The sequence below is a fragment of the Monodon monoceros genome, unplaced genomic scaffold, assembly GCF_005190385.1.
Source record: "Monodon monoceros isolate NGI ecotype Baffin Bay Population unplaced genomic scaffold, NGI_Narwhal_1 Super_Scaffold_15, whole genome shotgun sequence".
In the NCBI taxonomy this organism is placed as follows: Eukaryota; Metazoa; Chordata; class Mammalia; order Artiodactyla; family Monodontidae; genus Monodon; species Monodon monoceros.
The window spans coordinates 32,927,397-32,951,128 of record NW_021703771.1 but is presented as its reverse complement, the minus strand read 5'-3'; the positions used below and the strand labels follow the sequence as shown (position 1 = coordinate 32,951,128).

Below are 23,732 nucleotides of genomic sequence, written 5' to 3'. Positions count from 1 at the left end.
TAGTCTGTGTAATGGTTTATGTAGGAAAGCAGGTAAAATGTATGTCAGGAAGTTTGGAATAAATAAAAGATAACAGGAAATAAGCTGAAGAAGATAAGTTGAGATAGAATGTGAGGTAAGTACATTTGGAGTGGATGGGAAACGGGGACTGGGTGAATCAATCAAGTACCCATTTGAACCTATGAAAAAGATAAGAGTCAAAATGTATGGTTACTGAGCAAATGTTTGCAGCATTTCAAGCACAAACCATAGGAAAAAAATTGGTAGCCATGAATTTCATATTCCTGGGTGATTGCAATGTAAAGTATAATATTATCATGAAAGCATTGACAGATATAAAGTTTTCAACTGGAGTTTGTATTATGTTCACTGAACTACAGTTTCAAAGAGTGAAATATATGTAATGCATTCTAGAAATGTTTCCATCCATAAAGATGATATTATATTATTTACAAGATAAACTCTCAGATGACCAGTATGACTTGTTTTCCTAACAAGCTGATGCTAAAATCGTTACTTTTATATTGATGACCCTTTGTTTACAGTGCACACAATATTTCTATTCTGCTCCTTCCCTGAGGACAAGCTATCTTTTGATAGTGTCTTAGCTAATCGGGTTTCATTTAATTTATACAAATACAGCTGTGACAATTTTCACCTTTTGTGTGAAAATTATTATTTTGCGGGGGGGTGTAAGTACACAGCTACCTACTCTAAGTGTCTTATCCTAAGTGTTTTCCCTAACTCATGCCCTCCTATTATTACATCATGTATTATCTGATATATCTGCCAATATTTGTTTGAGAAACATTTGAAGATGACTTTCCTATGTGCCTACATTTGGGATATTATTTCAGAATGCCTTTACCTATTATTCTGTAGCTATGACTAATTTCTCCATTTTAAAATTCTAACTTCTCTTAAGTTCAACAATCTTACCCAAATTTATTTTTTTCAGAAGGAATCTGTGATGATAGCACAGCTATGGCTTGGAGTAGAGTCACAGGTGTAGGTGAAGTTTACTGCACTCCCGTAGTGTGTAGAGGGGTAGAGGTGAGGTGGACAACTATTACCCATTCGTTTATTCTACAGATATTTATTAACCATCTCCACCCTGTGTGAGGTCCTGCGGTGACTGTTATGGAAGGTACCAAGATGAACGTGAAATGATTCCTGCTTCAGTGAAGGCACTGACACCTACAGGGACGAGAAAAAGCATGGAAGTCGACCGCCAGAGTGTGACGGTTGGGGAAATTCATTTGAGACGTACTCCTATTTGTAAGTAGCTTTGTAAGCGGCATTGGCCAAAGTGACAGCGATGGAAAATAGGGTGGATTTATTTAACAAACACTCATTAAGAATCTATTGTGTATTAGGCACTGTGCTAAGTCCTAGAGATATAGTTTCTCCCAGAGCTTATATTGTAAACTGAGAGAGAAGCCTGAAGATGTATCTATTGAAAAACAAAGTGACATCAGAGAGAATACTTGGAATCTAAATGTTGCTAAAACATTAATCTAAGGTGAAAGAAAAGAGCATCATAAGGTATCAAAGTTAATTATTTCCAAAGAGAAGAAAATACAAGGACATAAAATATAGTTTTATATTGTCTAATACTAAACTAAATATTGTCACATAAACAAGTAAATATATTTGTACTTGAATATATCCCATAGACAGTATCTCTGATCTTCCAATAATCCAAGTTGGATAATGTTTTTAAAAATTTGATCAGAAATATCATCATAATTAAGTCTGTGAGAAATACATTTTTCCCTTCAGCGGCTTTATCTTTAGCAAACTTAATGTCCTCGAGGAACCAGAAAACCTTAAATGTAATTAGAAGTGACTAGGAAGTTCTATGGGTGCAGACACATGATTTTAGCATAAAACAACATTGGTTAAGGTTAATGTAATTACATGCTAACAAATAAATTCATTCTCAATAGATTGTTCTTAATTAATAAAAATAAACCTATCAGACAAAGAGATACAGAAATCTTCTTTCCTTTTGTTAATCCTGTCTTCAAAAATTTTCTGAATCAGATCAGAGTTTATCTTAAATTCAATTGTTTCTCAATACATTTAAATGAACCTGACCAAGTTGTAGTTCACTATTTTAGTCATGTGTGATGTTATATAAAATAATATCCTTCAGGTAGAACTACCCGCTAAAATTAATTTAACTGCAGCATTAAATATAGTGTATTGGAAAAAGCATCTGTCATTTTCTTACAATGTAAGCTTAAAGACTTCCTTGATCCTTTTCCTCCCAGACGGGATTAGATATATATCCCTCAGTTTTCCCAAAATATCTTGGGAATATATTATTGCATTACCTGAAGTATATAAAAATTATTTATGTGCCTATCTCACCTAGGATTCATATTTGTCTATATATCTTTAGTGGCTAAAATTATGACAGACAGAAAAATGCTGAGTTACTAGTATTGACTTATACTTGCATTTAGGGATAGCATGAAAAATATCATTTTTTGGCAATTATATTATTTCCATTATTCAAATTTACTTTGAAAAGCAATTCCACATAACTCATGAGAAAGGAAAATCCAGGCACAGTTAACAAAGAAATGATATTTATTCTATTAAGAAAATTCATGCTATGATTGTACTTTTGAATTTTTTTAGCTTTTGTTTAGGACTCTGTTTTGTTACTGTTTAGATTTGTTTTATGTTCTAAAGAAAATGTCACCTTAAAAAAAAGCCACATTTATTTAAAATAGAGAACCAACAAGGACCTACTATATAGCACAGGGAACTCTGCTCAATACTCTATAATAACCTAAATGGGAAAACAATTTGAAAAAGAATAGATACATGTATACTTATAACTGAATCACTTTGCTGTACACCTGAAACTAACAAAACATTGTTAATCAACTATACTCCAATATAAAATAAATTTTTTTAAAAGCCACATTTGTTTATATCTGATTTCAGTTACATTTATTCTGCTTTTCTGATAACGGTAGATGCGAATCAGTGTTTATTATTAAGTAATGCCATATACCACAGATAAACAGATTTTCCAGCCCCCTGCTTTAACAGTGTCACTGTAAATTCACTCTCTGACTCAAATACAAACTTCTTATTATTGAACTCAAATAATTCTAGATTTTTGATCTGCTCCTGTGGGCAGTTTTCTCCCAGAATACCCTTGCCCTTAATTTATTTTTCTACTTTCATCTTTATATAGTACTTTATTTGCTTGAGTCATCATCAAATTCTCAACTTCAAGCCTTCTCCATTCTAATCTGTTTCCCTCTGTTCATTTAAGAAGCTTTTTAAAAGCTCTCTTTTTTTAAGAAGCCTTTCCTGACTATGTCAAAGAAAAGTTTCAGTGTCCTGCAGTGTGAGACTGATTAGTTGTATATTGTTTTGTCAGAGGCAAAATTATGTATAGGATGTATAGGAGTGTTAGGAGTTTCTATACCTCTATAGGGGTCTCTATAATCCCAATTTAGCATTTTGCTTCCTCTTAAGCTTCAAATTATGTCTTGTGCTTTTTTTTCTGACAATATTTATGTCCAAAGCATTTACTTTACCAATATTTTAAGTATTTTAAGTTCAAGAATCATGTTTGAAGAACTCAGTAGTATCCATGGAGGATATTTATTCAATAATTTATTATATAATTACAAAATAAAATAATCCTTAATGACAGTTTTTGCTATAATATTACAACTAAATAGCATAGCAAGAGATCATTATTAGGGAAATAATTTATTTTAAAAATCTTGATAATACATCAAAATTTCAAAGTTTTTTAAAAAAATTATGTTTAAAAAACACTTAAATATTTCTAAACATGACGTCAATGTTACTGTGAAAGTACATAGAAAAAATCAAATAAAACCATTATATTTAAAAGGTATTGTTAATGCTGTAGTTAACAGTGTCTCTCCCAGAAGAGACATTCAACAAGCAGTTGCTAAGTGCCAACTATAGGATAATTTCTAGTGAATCATAATCTATTACACAGTATAAATCAGAATTATACTGGTCTTCGGTCTCCTACTTCTGGAGTAACTTTCTCAATAGTTTTATCTCTGAACTATTTGACAGTACATTTCCACTTTCAACAACTTGCTGTTTAAATCATTGAGAAAAAAATTTCAATTATAGAGAACTACATTAGCCCTTTTTAACGTGTCATGTGCTCTTCCTAATACATAGCTCTAAGGTCTAAGTTAACAGTCACAAGATTTCTCACTGAAAGTAAAAATCAATTGCTTTCTAAGTTGCTTTTTTGTCAGAGAAAAGAAAATTATTAACAAATATGTCTGGCCTGGACTATTTGGTTGTCTATCTTCATGCTGAGAGTGGAAGGAATTCAGACTTTTACTTAAGTTGAAGTCCAACCTGTGTGGACTTAATGAACAAACTGCATGTGGTGAAAGAATTAAATTTGAAAAACAAAAACGTTAAGACTCTTAAATAATAGAATATCTTAATGAGTTCCAGTTAAGGAAGAATTTCCCCAACAAAGAAGTGAAAACATCACAACTATGAAGAAAAAAATAATTAACAAACTCAAACTTTAAAACTTCATACCAAAACTCACACAAACACAGACATGTGCATATACACATGCTTTAAACAAATTAAATGACACGATCCTAACCAGGAAAAATATTTGCATTATTAGTATTCAGAAAATTTAACAAATTACTATGTATCAATGCGGAAAGGCAAAGGACGTAAATGGGATTTTCAGGAAAGAGAAACTAAAAAGTTAATAAATATGGAGAGAGTGGGAAGAGGCCAGTAATCAGGGAATATAAATTAAAGCAATGGGATTCCATGTGTCTTTAAACTGACCAAATTCAAATACTGAGAATCTCATGTTAGCGATTTTGCAGAGAAGCAGAACTCTTACAAACTACTGGCAAAAATGTAAACTGGTAAAGCAATTTGTAGAACAGTATTTTCAATATCTAATGAAACTGAAAATATCTGTAAACTCTGACTAGCAATTCCTTTCCCAGTACATCTCTTAGAGAACCTCTTGACACAGGTGCTCCAGGAGACAAGACAACAAGACAAGAGGAGGCTCTTTCTGACAGCATTTGTTTTCATAGCATAACACTGGAAATAATTTGAATCTCAGTAGAGACTGGTCAAATAAAAATACTACCAAATACTTTAAGAAATTTATACAAAATGGACCAGGAGAACATCAAACTTAAGAATGGTTACATGTGGGGAGGGATGAGGGAAATGTAATTTTACCTTTTACAACTGATTTGGAAATTACTAAATTGAGAAATTTTACGGTGAGTAAGGAACTTCAACATTATCTGTAATGTTTTATAACTTTTGTATTAAAAGAGAGAAACTTGAAGCAAAGTTAACAAACATGTTTACAGTTGCCACTTCTCGGTCATAGGAAATTATAAATAAATGTGTACTTCTATGTTTTAGTGATTTTTCCCAAAATTAAAAAAAAATAATAGTGATAATAATATTAACCCTATTCAATTTTTTTAACTGAAATACTAGAATGCTTCCACTAGAATGCAGAGTTGAGACAACATGATATCAAAATTCAGAGCTACAGCACAAGTCAATTCCTATTTAGTTAGAAACTGTTTTTTGATTTAGCCTTTTCATTTTTGTGATAATACCTGGAGACTGTTTCTTGAAAAACAAATGTTTGATTTCCTCCCTAGTATGTAATAAAAGACCAATTAGAAGGCAAGGCAAAGTAAGTGAGGTCCTCCAAGGCTTATTCATGAATCACAAAAGGCTTGATAATGTTAAACGCTGATTGCATTGCTGAGGCAGCAAGCTGGGAAGCATTCAGGCAGCTGGAAAACCACAGCATCACTGGTCTTCTTAAAAATTATGTAAAATAAGGGGGAATTAGGTCCTAACAGACTTCCCACTTTGCCATAGTTGTTTTATAAACTAAAACAGAAATTTTCTCATTCTTTTTTTAATCTGTCAAATGATCAAGTTTTTGTTTGTTTGCTTTTAAAATTTCAACAGCACTTGAAGTTATAAAAAAGAGCTTCATTAAAAAGAAAAAAAAAAGCTTTTATTGACCAATCTACTCTCTTACCAACCACAAACGGTTAATGATATTAAAAGAGAAGTCTTTCTAAGCCCAAAGAAGTTGTAAAGTTCTTTGGCATCTCTTAAAGAGCTAAGTAACAACAAACAAACACTTCTCATAGTCTGATCTAAACAATTCTAATGATGTAAAAAGACTGAGAATATGGCTTTAAAAATCTCTTGTTTTTAGTGGTAATGATAAAAAAATGCCCTCTGATAATACCATAGCATACATATTGTCAATTACCTGTTTTAAATACAATCATGGTTTAACCATAATCAAATTAACTCCTGGTGTTTAATAGCCAAGATAAAGCAACATGAAAGAAAACATTTGGTATCCCTTTGGATATAATAACAGTAATAATAATAATATTTCCTATTTGACAGGTAACACACCTGTGTAATACATTCATGTCCTCAGAGTCAGCTTCTCAAATATGATTTGAAGACTCATTAAACATTCCAGTCATAGAACTGAACTCAATTCCTATAGTTGCATACCAGATTAATTAGCAGTTTTTGACTAGAAGCTAGGTAACTTCTTTGTTTTAAAGTCTGTATCTGTGTACGTGAGAGTATACATCTGTGCCAGGAGCTTTCACACAGTGAGGCATGAGACCTATAGCGGGTTCAGCATCACTGTCCGACGACATTTAATTTGTTCTTTCTCTCTGTTGTCATCCTTCTCCCCTTCCCTGTGTTGCCCCCATCCATCCCCCATCTCTGCTGTGCCACTGATGTATGTGAATAAGTTAAAAATGGCTACACTGCTGCTCCACTCTCAGATATTAACATTCAATCCACACCATCATTCTATGAGTGAGTATCATTATTCCCCCGGTACATGTGATAAAACTGACCTTAAAACAGAATAAGTAGCTTTCCCAAGGCTACACAGCATAGGTAGATAGATAGAAAGCACCCAAATTCCCAAATCTGCAGTTAAGAAGTAACTGTAGATCTGAGGAGTATGAGTACACAGTATTCCCTCACAGATTTTATCAGCATTAGGACACTAGATCAGAGAAGCCCCCTGCAGATCACCGGCTTAAAGGTGTTCGGAAATTTGCCTCCAGCTGGGGCTTATTCTGTGTGAAAGATGAAAGGACAAAGGATTTCAAGTAGCAAGGAGTGTCTGTGATCAAGCACCAGAAGTAGGAGTTCTACAGGTGTTTATATAAGTGGGCTCTTTAGAAGTGTGAAATGACCAGGAAAAGCCTAGGTAAGCAGACTCCCAACATGGAATCCTTGAGGTGTACTTAAAAACAGGTGACAAGGTGAAAGAGCTTAAGGACTGCATGAGCCACTAGGTGTCAGGGGACAGTGAGAAATAAATGAAAGGTCAACATGCGTACTTGAAAGTTTATAGTACAATCTATTGGCATCTCTGCAATACTTTGAGTGGGACAGCTTTGAGAAGTCACTAGTTATCAAAGAAGAACATGACTATAATGTGTAGGTGGATTCCTAAAGAAGAGGCAGGAGGTACATAATAAATACATAATGAGGTGGCAAGTGTCTGAACTAGGTTGGTGGGTGTAAAACTGGAAGGTAGGGACAGATCTGAGGTCTATTTTTAGCCTGCACAAAAAGAGACTTGACATCCTGCTTTATTAACTTATGTATGGATGTTTACAAGCATAAATCTTCCTGGTTTTCCACTGCCAAGGCAAACATCACCAAAGGCTGGAAAGTAATGCAACAGCCCTTGTCTCCTTCAAGGAGTCCCATAATAATATGTGCTGCTAGCTTATTGCAGCTTAGGTGTTTCCCCTCATGCTTATGAATGACTTTAGTTGTATTTATGAACAACAAAAAACAGTTGTCTCATGAGCCCACAAATGAGTTATTAGCCATAAGGAATACATAGCCCAAAGCTACAAGTAAATGTATGTCCAACTTAATACAATGGTTGCATTAGCAAGTTTCTGTGTACTCATCACTTCTATGTCAGGTTTAATAGCTAAGCTTGCTTTTAAGAGTGAAAGACTCGATCAAATATTTCATAAAATATTATACAAAAAGTTACGATGCTTTTAATTTTCTGAGGAAAATATGTCACTCCTTATTTCTTTCCTTGGAGCATGAATAGACACTTTCATTGAGGCCCCTGGAAGACAACATAAGAAAAGCATTTGGAAAATATGTCACATATTCTCTAAGGAGCAAGATGCTTGAGTTTCACATTTGTTGTGGCACACTGTGGACCATTTGTGTCATTCTTTCAATAAATATTCTTGAATGCTGAACACTTTCTGCAATCCTGTTATTTGTGTCTTCTAGTTATTTTCAGTATATTTGAAGCAAATGAACGCTCCCATGTATATACCTTAATACAGAAGACTGTGGATGCAGTGAACTGATACAGTAAAATAGTGTCCTGATAAAGATTTTAATCAGTTTGATGGCTCACAAAAATTTTTTGTTACAGGGCGAGAGAGAGGCATGGACATATACACACTAACAAACGTAAGGTAGATAGCTAGTGGGAAGGAGCCGCATGGCACAGGGACATCGGCTCGGGTGCTATGTCACCGCCTGGAGGGGTGGGATAGGGAGGGTGGAAGGGAGGGAGACGCAAGAGGGAAGAGATATGGGAACATATGTATATGTATAACTGATTCACTTTGTTATAAAGCAGAAACTAACACACCGTTGTAAAGCAATTATACTCCAATAAAGATGTAAAAAAAAAACACAAAAAACTTAACACTGATTTTACTATAATTCAATATAAAATTAATATCAATAGCAACTATAATCCCTACATCTTTATCATTGTAATAATGTCTAAATATACTTTTTAGTCTTCAACAAGAATACTCATAAACACTATAGTAGAAATATAGGATAAGTAAGAAGACAAAAACTTTGAACTTATTAGTTCAAACTTATTATGTCTCCATTTGTTGATTATCTATTATTTGTCAGACACTGCATTAGGAAACATATGTGTATATATATATATAAAATTCCTAATTATTAATATGACATTATTTTATTTTTGAGAAAACTAAGGCTTAAAGAGTTTAAAGCAATGTGCCCAAGGCATAAAGCTACATAGTAAAAGAATTAAGACTTGAACCCACAACTGTCTCACCAAGTACTTACTAGTACACATGTTATGCAGCCCTGTTGTGGAAATGATGGGGGAGGAAGGTGTTTTTAGGGGAAAGGCTTGTCATTTTCCAAGGACTAACAATGCCTCAGGGAGCCACTTTCTCCTAATAACTTTCTGAGGTGCTATCTTCATATCGTACCACCAATAACTGTCCCTGGTTAGATTAAAATGAATTTGAGAGATCTTCTTGAGGGTCCTCTCAAGAAGGAAGGAGAGAGAAGAAGGTGGTAAAAACAGTTATTACTAAAATAATTAGACTTGCAACTGTAAGGACAAATACAAATTAAACATGAGACTCAATTCCCTCTATTGAAAATAATCAGAGACCCCTCCCCTTTTCTTAGAACATTTACTTAAGAAAACTTATAATTTTAAGTCCTTTCTCTCTCTCTCTTTTTGAAATGTATATAAATCTTTAAAAGTTAGTTAAGCCTCTTGCCAGGTTTCCCACCAGAGGATGCCTTTCTCAAGGACCTGGGAAGTATGTCTTTGAAAAGGAATCACCAAGGAAGAGTGCACCCTAACTCCAAATTTCTGTGGGAGGGTAGGAGCTAACTTTGGCGGGCAAGTGCCTAAAATCTACCTGCTGTCATAAAGATATGAGAAGTTTATTTTTCTACTGTATAAAGCCAATTATCTAACACAGATGGTCACCTCAATTACCAAATAAGTTTAATATGAACTATGTGTGATAAATAGTACTTTCAAGATTTCTTGAGGACTAGTTATTGCTTATCTTGAGAACACGTATGTAATGCGTTGTGTCTGCTTGGCTACATAAAAGGGTGATGCTTCTGTCTTTGCAATCTCTTAGCAAATTGCCTATAGTGTACATCACATTCTAGTGTAACGCTTATTCAATAATAAAATTTTCTTTTTCTTCTAGCTTTGTGGAGAAGTTTTCTGGATTGGACGAAGATCTTATTTTTAATTATATTTCCCCATCACAACACCTGAATAAATTCAGCCTCTTGATGGTTATTCCCCTTCTACTTAACCAAGTAAAACCTAGAACATCTAGAAAATGGATTGGCATATAGCTGGTTTAAAATAAATATTGCTTGCCTCTGCCCCCAAGTTCACATAAAATTATAAGTACCATAATTCAGATGTGGCCGATTCTGTCCCACAGTTCCAGATGTCGACATATGATCCAAGTGTGGCCATTCCAATAACCACCTCCTCTACCCCAGCCTTATGGATTAGTTCCCAGATTGGCACATGGTCCAAAGTTGGCCCAGCGAACACTCCTCCCACCTCCCCCCAACACCCTGCAATAGATTTTGCTGACACTTTGGCAAAAGGAGACCACTATCTCTTTCAGAAGGAGGACTCTAAGAAACAGATAAACCTAGATTAGAGTTTCTCAACTTCAACACTATTGATATTTGAGGCAAGTAATTTTTTGTTGTGAGGGGCTATCTTGTGCATTATTTAGAGACTAGCATCTCTAGCCTCTACCCCTTGATGGCAGTAGCAACATCTCTCCCACCTCCTTAAGTTGTGACAACAAAAACGTCTCCCAACATTGCCAAATGTCTCCTGGAGAAGAAATTGCCCCTAGTTGAAAGCCGCTGGCCTAGTGCCAACTTGAGCCTCCTTTGTCACCATGTGGAAAGAAAGTGTTTAAGAATAAAATCTATAAAGAGAGCAAAGCCAAGAGATAACAAGGCAGTGAAAGAGAGGCCAATGCACACAATGGCCTACTTTAAGACCCTGGATCCAATGTACTTGAAGTGAAAATCACTGTTGGATGTTTTTTGTAATGTGGGGCTTCTAAAAAAATATGTTTGTGTAAGCTATATTTAGCCGTGTTTCTTACACGTGCAACTGAAATAGCCTTGCTTGATATTATAACTATTATACTACTTAGATGCAAGTAAATAGAGTAGATATTAAGCTGGTAATTAAAATAAAGTGTGATGGTGTTATGTAATAAGAACGATGTGGAAACTCATAGCAGGTGGGCTTCCTGTGGTGGGAAGGGGAAGCCTCACTGGGGAAGTGTTTTTGAAACTAAGCAAAAGCAACTTAGACGAGATGAGCTGGACTGGGGTTTAGAGTGCTGGGGACAGAAAACTAGACGGGAGGCAAAGGAGAACAAGACTGAATAAAGCCCACCTGGATGTGGCTGGAGAGAGCAGGATAAGCGAAAATATAAAAAGCTTCACCAGTCAGGGTCTCAACAGAAAACAGGTGCACACTCAAAGGAAGATACCTGAGCAGGGTTTACTCACAAAAGGACTTATTATTCTCAAACTTCAGGGAACATCAGAATCTCATCAGTAAGCCTTGTTAAAATAGAGATTGCCAGGTTTCACTGCAGAGTTTCAGACCTGGTAGGTCTAGAGTAGGACCTGAAAATTTGCATTTCTAACAAGTTTGAAAGTGATACTGATGCTGCAGGTCTATGGAATATACTTTGAGAACCATTGGTGAATGGAAATTTTAAGGGATGGTACAGGAACCCAAGGCTATTAGCAGCTAAGCGTTAACCACCCCTAAGAACAGAATTAAACAAAGCTATGTAGGGTGTAAACTGGAACTGAGAGCAGGAGAGACATTTGTGTAGAGCAGGCACCATTATGAGAAACTGTGACATTCAGTGATGGGGCACAAGCCAGCTCAAGACGACATCTCAGGGAATGAGGAGGAAAATAAATATTCTAACCTTACTCTCCTCTCTTCCTTGGAACACTGACTGGGAAGCCCTGTTGCTTTACTCTATGTAAGGGAACCTCCCAACAGAGAAAGCAGGGTGGAGAAGGTCTGAGAGTCTATTTGAAGGGTCAGAAAGATTTCCATAGGAGAGAAACAATAACCAAATGTAGAAGGGCTTGTAAATATATTATACAGTTGGTCCTATATCCTTAGGACAATGAAAACTATTGAAAGACTTTATGCAAAAGAGGGGCATGATCAGATTTCTCTTCCTGAAACAGGACTTTAGTTGAATGATATCGTTAGATAACAGATTAAAAGGGGAAGATTCTCATATTGGGAACTTAATCCATGTGACTGTGGAGATGGAGAGAAGTGGAAAGCTTTCAGAATTATTTAAGAAGATCACATCTTGGGTCACAAATCAAGCCTCAGTAAATTTAAGAAAACTGAAATCATATCAAGCATCTTTTCTGACCACAATGCTATGAGATTAGAAATGAATTACAGGGGAAAAAAATGTAAAAAACACAAACACATGGAGGCTAAACACTACCTTACTAAATAACCAAGAGATCACTGAAGAAATCAAAGAGGAAATCAAAAAATACCTAGAGACAAATGACAATGAAAACACCACGATCCAAAACCTATGGGATACAGCAAAACCAGTTCTAAGAGGGAAGTTTATAGCTATACAAGCCTGCCTCAACAAGCAAGAAAAATCTCAAATAAACAATCTAACCTTACACCTAAAAGAACTAGACAAAGAACAAACAAAACCAAAGTTAGCAGAAGGAAAGAAATCATAAAGATCAGAGCAGAAATAACTGAAATAGAAACAAAGAAAACAATAGCAAAGATCAATAAAACTAAAAGCTGGTTCTTTGAGAAGATAAACAAAATTGATAAACCATTGGCCAGACTCATCAAGAAAAAGAGGGAGAGGACTCAAATCAGTAAAATTAGAAATGAAAAAGGAGAAGTTATAACAGACACCGCAGAAATACAAAGTATCCTAAGAGACTACCACAAGCAACTCTATGCCAATAAAATGGACAACCTGGAAGAAATGGACAAATTCTTAGAAAGGTATAACTTTCCAAGACTGAACCAGGAAGATATAGAAAATATGAACAGACCAATCACAAGTAATGAAATTGAAACTGTGATTAAAAATCTTCCCTGGTGGCACAGTGGTTGAGAGTCCGCCTGCTGATGCAGGGGACACGGGTTCATGCCCTGGTCTGGGAAGATCCCACATGCTGCGGAGCGGCTGGGCCCGTGAGCCATGGCCACTGAGCCTGCGCGTCCAGAGCCTGTGCTCTGCAACGGGGGAGGCCACAACAGTGAGAGGCCCGCATACTGCAAAAAAAAAAAAAAAAAATCTTCCAACAAACAAAAATCCAGGACCAGATGGCTTCACAGGTGAATTGTATCAAACATTTAGAGAAGAGATAAAACTGATCCTTCTCAAACTCTTCCAAAAAATTATAGAGAAAGGAACACTCCCAAACTCATTCTATGAGACCACCATCACCCTGATACCAAAACCAGACAAAGATACTACAAAAAAAGAAAATTAAAGACCAATATCACTGATGAATATAGATGCAAAAATCCTCAACAAAATACTAGCCAAAATACTAGAATCCAACAATACATTAAAAGGATCATACACCATGATCAAGTGGGATTTATCCCAGGGATGCAAGGATTCTTCAATATACGTAAATCAATCAACGTGATACACCATATTAACAAGCTGAAGAATAAACACCATATGATCATCTCAATAGATGCAGAAAAACCTTTTGACAAAATTCAACACCCATTTATGATAAAAACTCTCCAGAAAGTGGGCATAGAGGGAACCTACCTCAACATAATAAAGGCCATATATGACAAACCCACAGCAAACATCATTCTCAATGGTGAAGAACTGAAAGCATTTCCTCTAAGATCAGGAACAAGACAAGGATGTCCACTCTCACCACTGTTATTCAACACAGTTTTGGAAGTCCTAGCCACGGCAATCAGAGAAGAAAAAGAAATAAAAGGAATACAAATTGGAAAAGAAGAAGTAAAACTGTCACTGTTTGCAGATGATATGATACTATACATAGAGAATCCTAAAGATGCCACCAGAAAACTACTAGAGCTAATCAATGAATTTGGTAAAGTTGCAGGATATAAAATTAATGCACAGAAATCTCTTGCATTCCTATACACTAATGAGGAAAAATCTGAAAGAGAAATTAAGGAAACATTCCCATTTACCACTGCAACAAAAAGATTAAAATACCTAGGAATAAAGCTACCTAGGGAGACAAAAGACCTGTATGCATAAAACTATAAGACACTGATGAGAGAAATTAAAGATGATACCAAAAGATGCAGAGATATACCATGTTCTTGGATTGGAAGAATCAATATTATGAAAATGACTATACTACCCAAAGCAATCTACAGATTCAATGCAATCCCTATCAAATTACCAATGGCATTTTTTACAGAACTAGAACAAAAAAATCTTAAAATTTGTATGGAGACACAAAAGACCCCGAATAGCCAAAGCAGTCTTGAGGGAAAAAAATGGAGCTGGAGGAATCAGACTCCCTGACTTCAGACTATACTACAAAGCTACAGTAATCAAGACAATACGGTACTGGCACAAAAACAGAAACATAGATCAATGGAACAAGATAGAAAGCGCAGAGGTTAACCCACACACTTATGACCAGCTAATCTATGACAAAGGAGGCAAGGATATACAACGGAGAAAAGACAGTCTCTTCAATAAGTGGTGCTGGGAAAACTGGACAGCTACATGTAAAAGAATGAAATTAGAACACTCCCTAACACCATACACAAAAATAAACTCAAAATGCTTTCGAGACTTAAATGTAAGACCGGACAGTATAAAACTCTTAGAGGAGAACATAGGAAGAACACTCTTTGACGTAAATCACAGCAAGATCTTTTTTGATCCACCTCCTAGAGTAATGGAACTAAAAACAAAAATAAACAAATGGGACCTAATGAAACTTCAAAGCTTTTGCACAGCAAAGGAAACCATAAACAAGACCAAAAGACAACCCTCAGAATGGGAGAAAATATTTGCAAATCAATCAACGGACCAAGGATTAATCTCCAAAATATATAAACAGCTCATGCAGCTTGATATTTAAAAAACGAACAACCCAATCCAAAAATGGGCAGAAGACCTTAATAGACATTTCTCCAAAGAAGATATACAGATTGCCAACACACACATGAAAGGATGCTCAACAACACTAATCATTAGAGAAATGCAAATCAATACTGCATTGTGGTATCACCTCACACCGGTCAGAATGGCCATCATCAAAAAATCTACAAACAATAAATGCTGGAGAGGTTGTGGAGAAAAGGGAACCCTCTTGCACCGTTGTGGGGAATGGAAATTGATACAGCCACTATGGAGAACAGTATGGAGGTTCCTTAAAATACTAAAAATAGAGCTATAATATGACCCAGCAATCCCACCACTGGGCATATACCCTGAGAAAACCATAATTCAAAGAGTCATGTACCACAATATTCATTGCAGCACTATTTACAATAGCCAGGACATGGAAGCAACCTAAGTGTCCATCGACAGATGAATGGATAAAGAAGATGTGGCACATAAATAAAATGGAATATTAGTTATAAAAAGAAATGAAACAAAACTGAGTTACTTGTAGTAGGTGGATGGACCTAGAGTCTGTCATACAGAGTGAAGTAAGTCAGAAAGAGAAAAACAAATACTGCATGCTAACACATATATATGGAATCTACAAAAAAAAAAAAAAAATGGTTCTGACAAACCCAGGGGCAGAACAGGAATAAAGATGCTGATATAGAGAATGGACTTGAGGACATGGGGAGGGGGAAGGGTAAGCTGGTACAAAGTGAGAGAGTAGCACTGACATATATACACTACCAAATGTAAAATAGATAGCTAGTAGGAAGCAGCAGCAGTGGTGCTTTGTGACCACTTAGAGGGGTGGGATAGGAGGGTGGGAGAGAGATGCAAGAGGGATGGGATATGGGGATATATGTATACGTATAGCTGATTCACTTTGCTGTACAGCAGAAACTAATACAACATTGTAAAGCAATTAAATTATACTGCAATAAAGATGTTAAATAAAAAAAAAACACATTCCATTTTATAAATTAGGACCAAATACTTCAAGATATTAAATCACTAACTACTAGTTAATTTAAGACAGACATCTGTTTCTAATAGAACTATATACATCCCTTACATCCTGTATATTTGTCAAAAATAATATATACTTTTAATAACATTATTGAAAAAAATAACCACTTAAAATACATTACTGTTCTCTGACATTATTAACCCCTGACCATCAAAAAAAAAAAAAAAAAAAAAAAAGTAAATCTATTAGAAGTCTTCCAAAGTTAATAAATAATGAGAAAAGGGACTTACATGATCAATTAGTTCACGGACCATTCCATTCCATTGTCCATTGGCATCATCCTGGGCTCCATATTTCCCATCCTCCACAAGTCTAATTTCATATGTAAAGCCAAGGATTGTAGATAGCTCTCTGAGGAGGTCAATGCAATAGCCCTCAAATCGATCATTTCCATAAAGAGGTTTGTCAGACTTCTTAAACAGGACATAGGGTTCTTCCTGGAAACAGCGAACATGAAGGTAGGAAGTGTCAGTTAATCATGAAACTTACTATCACAATTATAAGTTTCTTACAAGATAGAAAATTTCACTTTAATTTAGAACAGTCAATTTTATTTTCTTCTAATTTTAATTAATATAGTTTGAAACACTAAGAAGGCAGATTACTTTGGGAATACCTGGGTCTCACAAGAGAATATTTAAATATAACTTCCCCACAACTATATAATAAAAATGATATATATCTTATACCACATCTTATATCACATATAATAAATAATATATAATAAGATATATACTATACAATGTATAATACTAAGACATAATTTCACTATGATTACAATACCCCAATTTGAATTATACCATATAATTAATTTCTGGTGTGCTGTTTCAGTGAGGTTTATTGATAAAAGAATGAAAAAAAGTCATTACCTAATTGCCTATCATGTGCTTAGAACTGAATTAGGGACTTTTATATACATGATCACATTTTGTTCTAAGAACCATGAAAATTACAACTACTATAATTATAAGAGAAAAAGTAGTAGCTTACTTTAGAATATAGAAGAAACTAATGTTTATCAAGTGCTTATGCATTCATCCAAGATTTTATGGAGCCTACTATGAGCCAGCCCTCCTCTATATAAATGAGAAATCCCTGAGAAATGAAGTTCATGATATAGGGGAAAAGAACAATAATAAATGCCTAAACGACCAGAACACATTACTTCTGATGCTGATAAATTGTATAAAAACATAAACTAGGGCAATAAGATATTGAATGACATCAAGGTACTTGGCAAGATAAGAGAAGATAAGACAGAATTGAGTAATATGTCTGGAAACCTTTTCTGAGGAGATGAAACATGCACTAGAACCTAAAAGATGAGAAGGAGTCTAGCCATTTGAAAATCTGAAAGAAGAGCATGTCAGGACAAGGCCACAGCAATAAAAAGCCTGAGATCAATATGATACTAGAGCGCCTAGGGACGAGGACAACAGCCATCAATATGATTGACGTCACATACAGTATGTGAGGGAGCTAGTTGAACAAGGTAAGGGTGAAGAGCCAAGTGAGGAACCTTGCTTGTAAGGCTCTGCAAGGCCCTATTAAAGATTATATGTTTAACTAAGGGCTAAGAGAATCCATGTATTAGCATATTTTATTGGGAGTGGGTGAAGCATGGTGTGACAGGTTGTCCTGTAACTAAACCAGGGTGCAACTGGCTCTACTACTTACTATTTGACAATGGGCAAAACCTCTGGAAGCTTCTCTCTTAGAGAAAGACAATGCAAAGTGAAAAAGCTGAGGAGGCTGCCATGCCAGTCCATCTAGCAATGCAATCACCCTCTTCCCAGCCCTGGGAGAACAACAGTCATCTCATGAGGGCCATAATACCTAAAGGAGTTTTGGACAAACAGCAATGTGTCAGCTCGCCCATACTCATCTCAGAAACAAGGCTAATTCCATCTTTCTTCCCATATCCTTTGACCTGGCCTGACCCTACTATTTCATGCACACTCTAGCTTGATCAGTTTCCTGCTCTTCTGATGTTCCACTGTGGGAAAGAAGTCCTGCTCAAAGGTCAGCACCTTGTTCCACATCTTCATGCAATTTTTGGAATGTCCCTTTCATTCCTGCCTTACTGAACTATATCCTGTCCCAGAGACTCTCTTCAGTGTCACCCCCACACCCCTCAGGGACAGAAGCACATTTGGTGCCTTCCCTTGCCCCTCATTGTGGCCCCAGACCATTTCTTCCCCTGCCTCCTGAGATAATCTTTGCTTCTCTGAGGTTCATGCCACCCTCCTACACCAGGCTCTCTCTTTACAATTGCTGTTATCCAATGAAATGTGAATCAGAAGATTTACGAAGATCTGTGGGATAAGTATGAAGAGAAGCCTTTATTTTTCAAATTTTTAGCAACTGGGTGACAATTTTTCTCTCTTCCAAATCTTATCAACCTTCTCTATTGTATTCAAAATCCATTTGGATCAGCATGGTCACACTCAATCCTTTTACCTCCTCATTGCCAAATCCTTCTCTCATTTAGCCTCCCTCTCCCCCATGATCAAAACTGCACTCTGTATGTCTCAGAAAATGATATACCTCTGAATCAGGATTTCTAACAGCCCATTAATCCAACTCATAGTGCAATCACACCCATGCCTACAATTCTTCAGTTCCATAAAGACCTCTAACACAGTAACCTCCACATTTTCCCATTATCTATCATATCAACCCCTTCCTCACTTCACTGTCAGCCCGACATCCCTTGGTCCACTAGTATAATTTCTATACTACAGGCATTCTCATGCCCTTTGCCCGTCTTGTGCTTGGGTATTCGGCTTTACAAAACCATGCCTTACGGAAACAACTTTTTGTCTTTCCCATGCCTACTCCTGAAGAGTGGAACACTGCTAATTGTTTACACCTAAAATTAATATCCTTAAACATTTTATGGTAGTATCCATTTCCAACTCTATGAGATGAACGTTTTATCCATTTTTCTTTATACTTACAGCTTCCCACTCTAATACTCAGTTAATTACCTCAGCAAGAAATTAAAAGCAATCACATGGGATACCTTTACCTTCAGACCACAAAACCCACCAGAGCCATTTATCTGTGCTCATTTTCTCTTTCCTTTGTCTACTGCTATGGAGGAATTGGCCCTGTGCTTATTGGACCAATCTCTACACTTACGTCCTGATCCTTTTATCAGTCAGGGTCCCAACACAGGATGCCACTTTGAGCAGAATAGTGATCAGTTGAGAAATATAAGCAGTATAAGGCAACTACAGGAGGGACCCATGAGGATAGAAACCGTGACCTTGCTGTCTTCCCTCCCTTTGATCTCCTTCTGGGGCTTCCCATTAGTCAAAACCAATCAAAAGTCAGAGGGTACAGCAGTCTATTAATGTGATTCGCACAGGTCACCCTCCTGAGAGAGTGAAGAAGAGTAAAGAATGAATCTGGAGGGACAAAAAGAAAGATACAAAGCACATCCCCATCACCTTTCACTTGCTCCAAGACCTAATTAACTGAGCCATTTTCTCTCCCCTTAATAATCAATCTGTCTCCTTATATAGAATTAATTTCAAAGTATATGTACTTGTTCCAATAACCTGCTTCTCAGGACACTTTGTTGTTGTTTCTTTTCTACCTTATTCTAAATGTCGATGACTCTTAAGACTTGGTTATGGCCCCTCTCCCCTTCTTTTCTTAAAATACATCCCTAAATGATCTTACCCATACACATCAAATTCAATAACATCTTTATGCTGATGACTCCAAAATTTATATATCTGACCCAGACCTCTCCAAGTAAGTCTTGGGCACACATCTCCAGCAGCACTTGTCAGCACCACTTAGTCATTCATAGATATCTCATATCCCTTAATTCCCAAATTGAATTCTTCTTTGTACTTGTACACCTTTTCAGTTCTCTCTGCTTTTGGAAAATGGAAAGTTTCCAGTTACTCAAGCCAGTCACTGAGGCATTATCCTTGCTTCCCTTTCTTTTTGCTCATTCACTACAGAGCAACAAAAATGATCTTCTTAGAGTATACATTGAATTATATCACCACCACCACTTCAAACCATCCCTAGACTGCCAATGCATTTAGAATAACATTCAAATTCCTTCTCGTGACCCCTGAAACCTGTTGTTCCACCATGTGTTTTCATCTTGATAAATGGTTCCAGCACTCACAAAAGTGATCAACTCAAAAGCTAGGGAGTCACTCTCACTCTCTGTTCTAACCTTTGGAAATCGTACAAGTTCTTCTGTCAAAACGTATTGTTTTTTAATAAATTTATTTTATTATTTTATTTTATTTTTTGGCTGCATTGGGTCTTCATTGCTGCGCGTGGGCTTTTCTCTGGTTGTGGTGAGCGGGGGCTACTCTCCATTGCAGTGCACGGGCTTTTCATTGCAGTGGCTTCTCTTGTTGCAGAGCATGGGCTCTAGTGCACACGGGCTTCAGTAGTTGTGGCACACGGGCTCAGTAGTTGTGGCTTGTGGGCTCTAGAGCACAGGCTTCAGTAGTTGGGGCGCATGGGCTTAGCTGCTCCATGGCATGTGGGATCTTCCCAGACCAGGGCTCGAACCCATGTCCCCTGCGTTGGCAGGTGGATTCTTAACCACTGTGCCACCAGGGAAGCCCCAAAACGTATTTTGAACTCATCAATTTCTTCCCAGCATCCCTGCTGCCACTGTGGTTCATGCAATTTTTATTTATCATCTGGATTCCTATAGTAGCCTCTTACCTCTCTTTTCCATTTATATGTCCCCACAGTCCACTCTCCATAGAAAGTCACAGAGATCTTGTGAAAAGTAAATGATTTTATCATGTACCTGCTTACAGCCTATCAGTGCCTTTTCATTGACACTAGAATAAAAGCAAAACTGCTTACGCTGGCCTTCAAGGCCCTGCCCGCTTTCCTCTCTAACCTTAGCTTCTCATTCCCCTCTCTCATCATGTCCAGGAACACTGGTCTTGTCCTCAAACTTGCCAAGCTCATTCCTCACCCGAGGTCTTTGCATCGCCTTCTTTTCTCCTTTTCTGACTGGGAGGATCTTTCCTAAGATCTTCACATGGCTGTTTCATTCTCAACATTCAGGTCTCTGCTCAAATATCACCTCTTCTTAAAAAACACACTATATATAAACTACCTCTCCCTTCTAAGTTACTCTCTATTATTTTACCTTGTTTTATTTTCCTCATAGCCCAATCTGAAGTATGTATGCATGTATGTATGCACGTGTGTATGTACGTATGTATATGTGTATTTATTTATTGGGGTGTGTGTGTTTCTTTCTTCCCCTACTGGAATATAAACTCTTGAGTGTGGAGACATTAGAGATTATGTTCATTAGTATATTTCAGTGCCTAACTAAATGACTAGCAACTAGTTGATGTTGTGTAGTAAATAAATAAAGTATTCATCATAAAGGTTTATACTCTACCTTTCCCTCCCTGACCTCATCTTCTCTTTAAATTCTAAATATCCTGTTTTCTTGCAGCTCTTCAAATATCTTGCTATTTTCTGCCTCAGAGCCTTTTAACATATTGTTCTATCTGTCTATAATGCCCTTAAACACTGGTGAGCTTCCTTGCTTCCTTTAAGGCTCAAATGAAATGTGAAAACTTTCCTGGGTTCCTTATGTAAAGAGAATCCTGTTATTCTCTACCTCAACACTTTATTTTCTCATAATAATTAATTTATCTTCAATTTTTTATTTGTTGGCTTACATCCTTTTTGATTGTCCCACTTCCCTGGAATATAACAGCCACATTGATTCATTACAGTATCTCCAATGCCTAACACAATGCTTGGCACATAGTAGGGGCAAAGAAAATATTAAATAAATGATAAATTGGTTAATTTTCTGACTCAATTATCTCATCTCTAAGTTGATTTACCAATGCTTTTAAAGTTGTTTGGAGAATTAAACAAAAGGTACCTGGCAGATAACTTTTTAATTATCATTTCATTATTTTAGATACAATAATTTTCAATGGATTTTTAATAGACTTTATTTCTATAGCAGTTTTAGGTTTACAGCAAAATTGAGTGCAAAGTTCAGAGTGTTCCCATATACCACCTGCCGCCACACATGCCTAGCCTCCCCGTTTTCAACTTCCCCCACCAGAGTGATACATTTGTTATTTTTGATGCATCTACAATGACACATCACTATCATTCAAAGTCCATAGTTTACCTTAGGGTGGTACTTTCTATGGGATTTGTCAAATATATAATGACATGTAGCTCACCACTGTTAAGTATCATACAGAAGAGTTTCACTGCCCTAAAAATCCTCTGTGCTTTACCTATTCATCCCTCCCTCCCCTCTAATCCTTGGCAACCACTAATCTTTTTTATTGTGTCTAGAGTTTTTTCTTTTCCAGAATGTCACATAGTTGGATTTGTATAGCACGTAGCCTTTTCAGATTGGCTTCTTTCACCTGGTAATATACATTTATGTTTCCTCCATGCCTTTTTATGGCTCGATAGCTAATTTCTTTTTAGTGCTGAATAATATCCCATTGTCTGAATATAGCACAGTTTCCTTATCCATTCACCTACTGAAAGACAATTTGGTTGTTTCCAAGTTTTGTCAATTATGAATAAAGCTTCTATAAACATCCACGTGCAGGTTTTTGTATGGATATGTTTCAACTCATTTGGATAAATACCAATGCATTCAATTGTTAGATCATATAAGAGTCCATTTAGTGTTGTAAGAGACTGCCAAAGTGGCTGTACCACTGGCATTCCCACCAGCAATGAGAGTTCCTGTTGTTCCACATCCTCATCAGCATTTGGTGTTGTCAGTTTTCTGGATTTTGTTCATTCTGATAGGTATGTAGTGATTTTTCATAGTTTCCTTAATTCACAATTCTCTAAGGAAAGATGATGTTGAGCATCTTTTCATATGATTCAATTGAGTTTTATTAGGAATATTTTACAGTTGTCATTTTTCAAAGAGGTTAAATAATTTTTGCAGGTCACACAGCTAAGAAGAGATAATAAAGAACCCCTAAGAAGAGGCCAAGAAGAGATGTGAACTCAGGTTTTCTAAATTCCAAGATACATACTTTTCCCACAATCTTCTATCATTTTCTATACCATAAGGTAATTTGTGGAAAATCCATATATGCTGCACTTTTAAATGAAATTAGGTAAAACACATAGGAATCAGAAATTAATCTATAACTAAATTCAAAGCTAGATATTTGGGCTTACCATAAGGTAAAAAGACAGTTAAAATCCTGTCTAATTTTTATGTAATATATGATCACATATAAAATGTATTCCCCAGGGATACACAGAGTGCTACAAATGTGACAGATGTAGTCCTCTTCCACCCTTGGGGATATTATACTCATTTTCCTCTCTTCCTGGACTCTTCCTGGACTCTTCCTGGACTTCTAATCTTTCAAGTTAGATAACACATTTCCATGGATCACAATGCCCTTGTTACCTTGGAAGAGGAGGAAACCTGCAGCTAAACAGCTTTCTTGTGCTGGGTATTCACAATTCAGGCATATTCAGGTGTCTCTTCTTCTGACTGTCCCACAAAAACTTTTGAATACTTTTACCATAATATTTACCATATTGAGTAGAGAGTGCTGGTTTACATGTGTATCTTCTGAACTAGACTTGAGCCA

At 36.3% G+C, this 23,732-nt stretch overlaps 1 protein-coding gene across 5 annotated transcripts in view; it reads right to left on the bottom strand.

Annotated features, from left to right (window-relative positions):
* Window positions 1-23,732, bottom strand: part of GRIK2 (glutamate ionotropic receptor kainate type subunit 2) — a 630,583-nt gene that overhangs the window by 164,819 nt on the left and 442,032 nt on the right. For 4 of the 5 annotated variants that reach the window (XM_029223762.1, XM_029223765.1, XM_029223763.1 and 1 more), the window contains exon 10: window positions 16,344-16,550. In XM_029223762.1, coding sequence (XP_029079595.1) covers window positions 16,344-16,550 — 207 coding nt within the window. Of the gene's footprint in view, window positions 1-9,313; window positions 9,317-16,343; window positions 16,551-23,732 lie in introns of all 5 variants that reach the window. The other variant, XM_029223766.1, reaches the window with a different exon arrangement.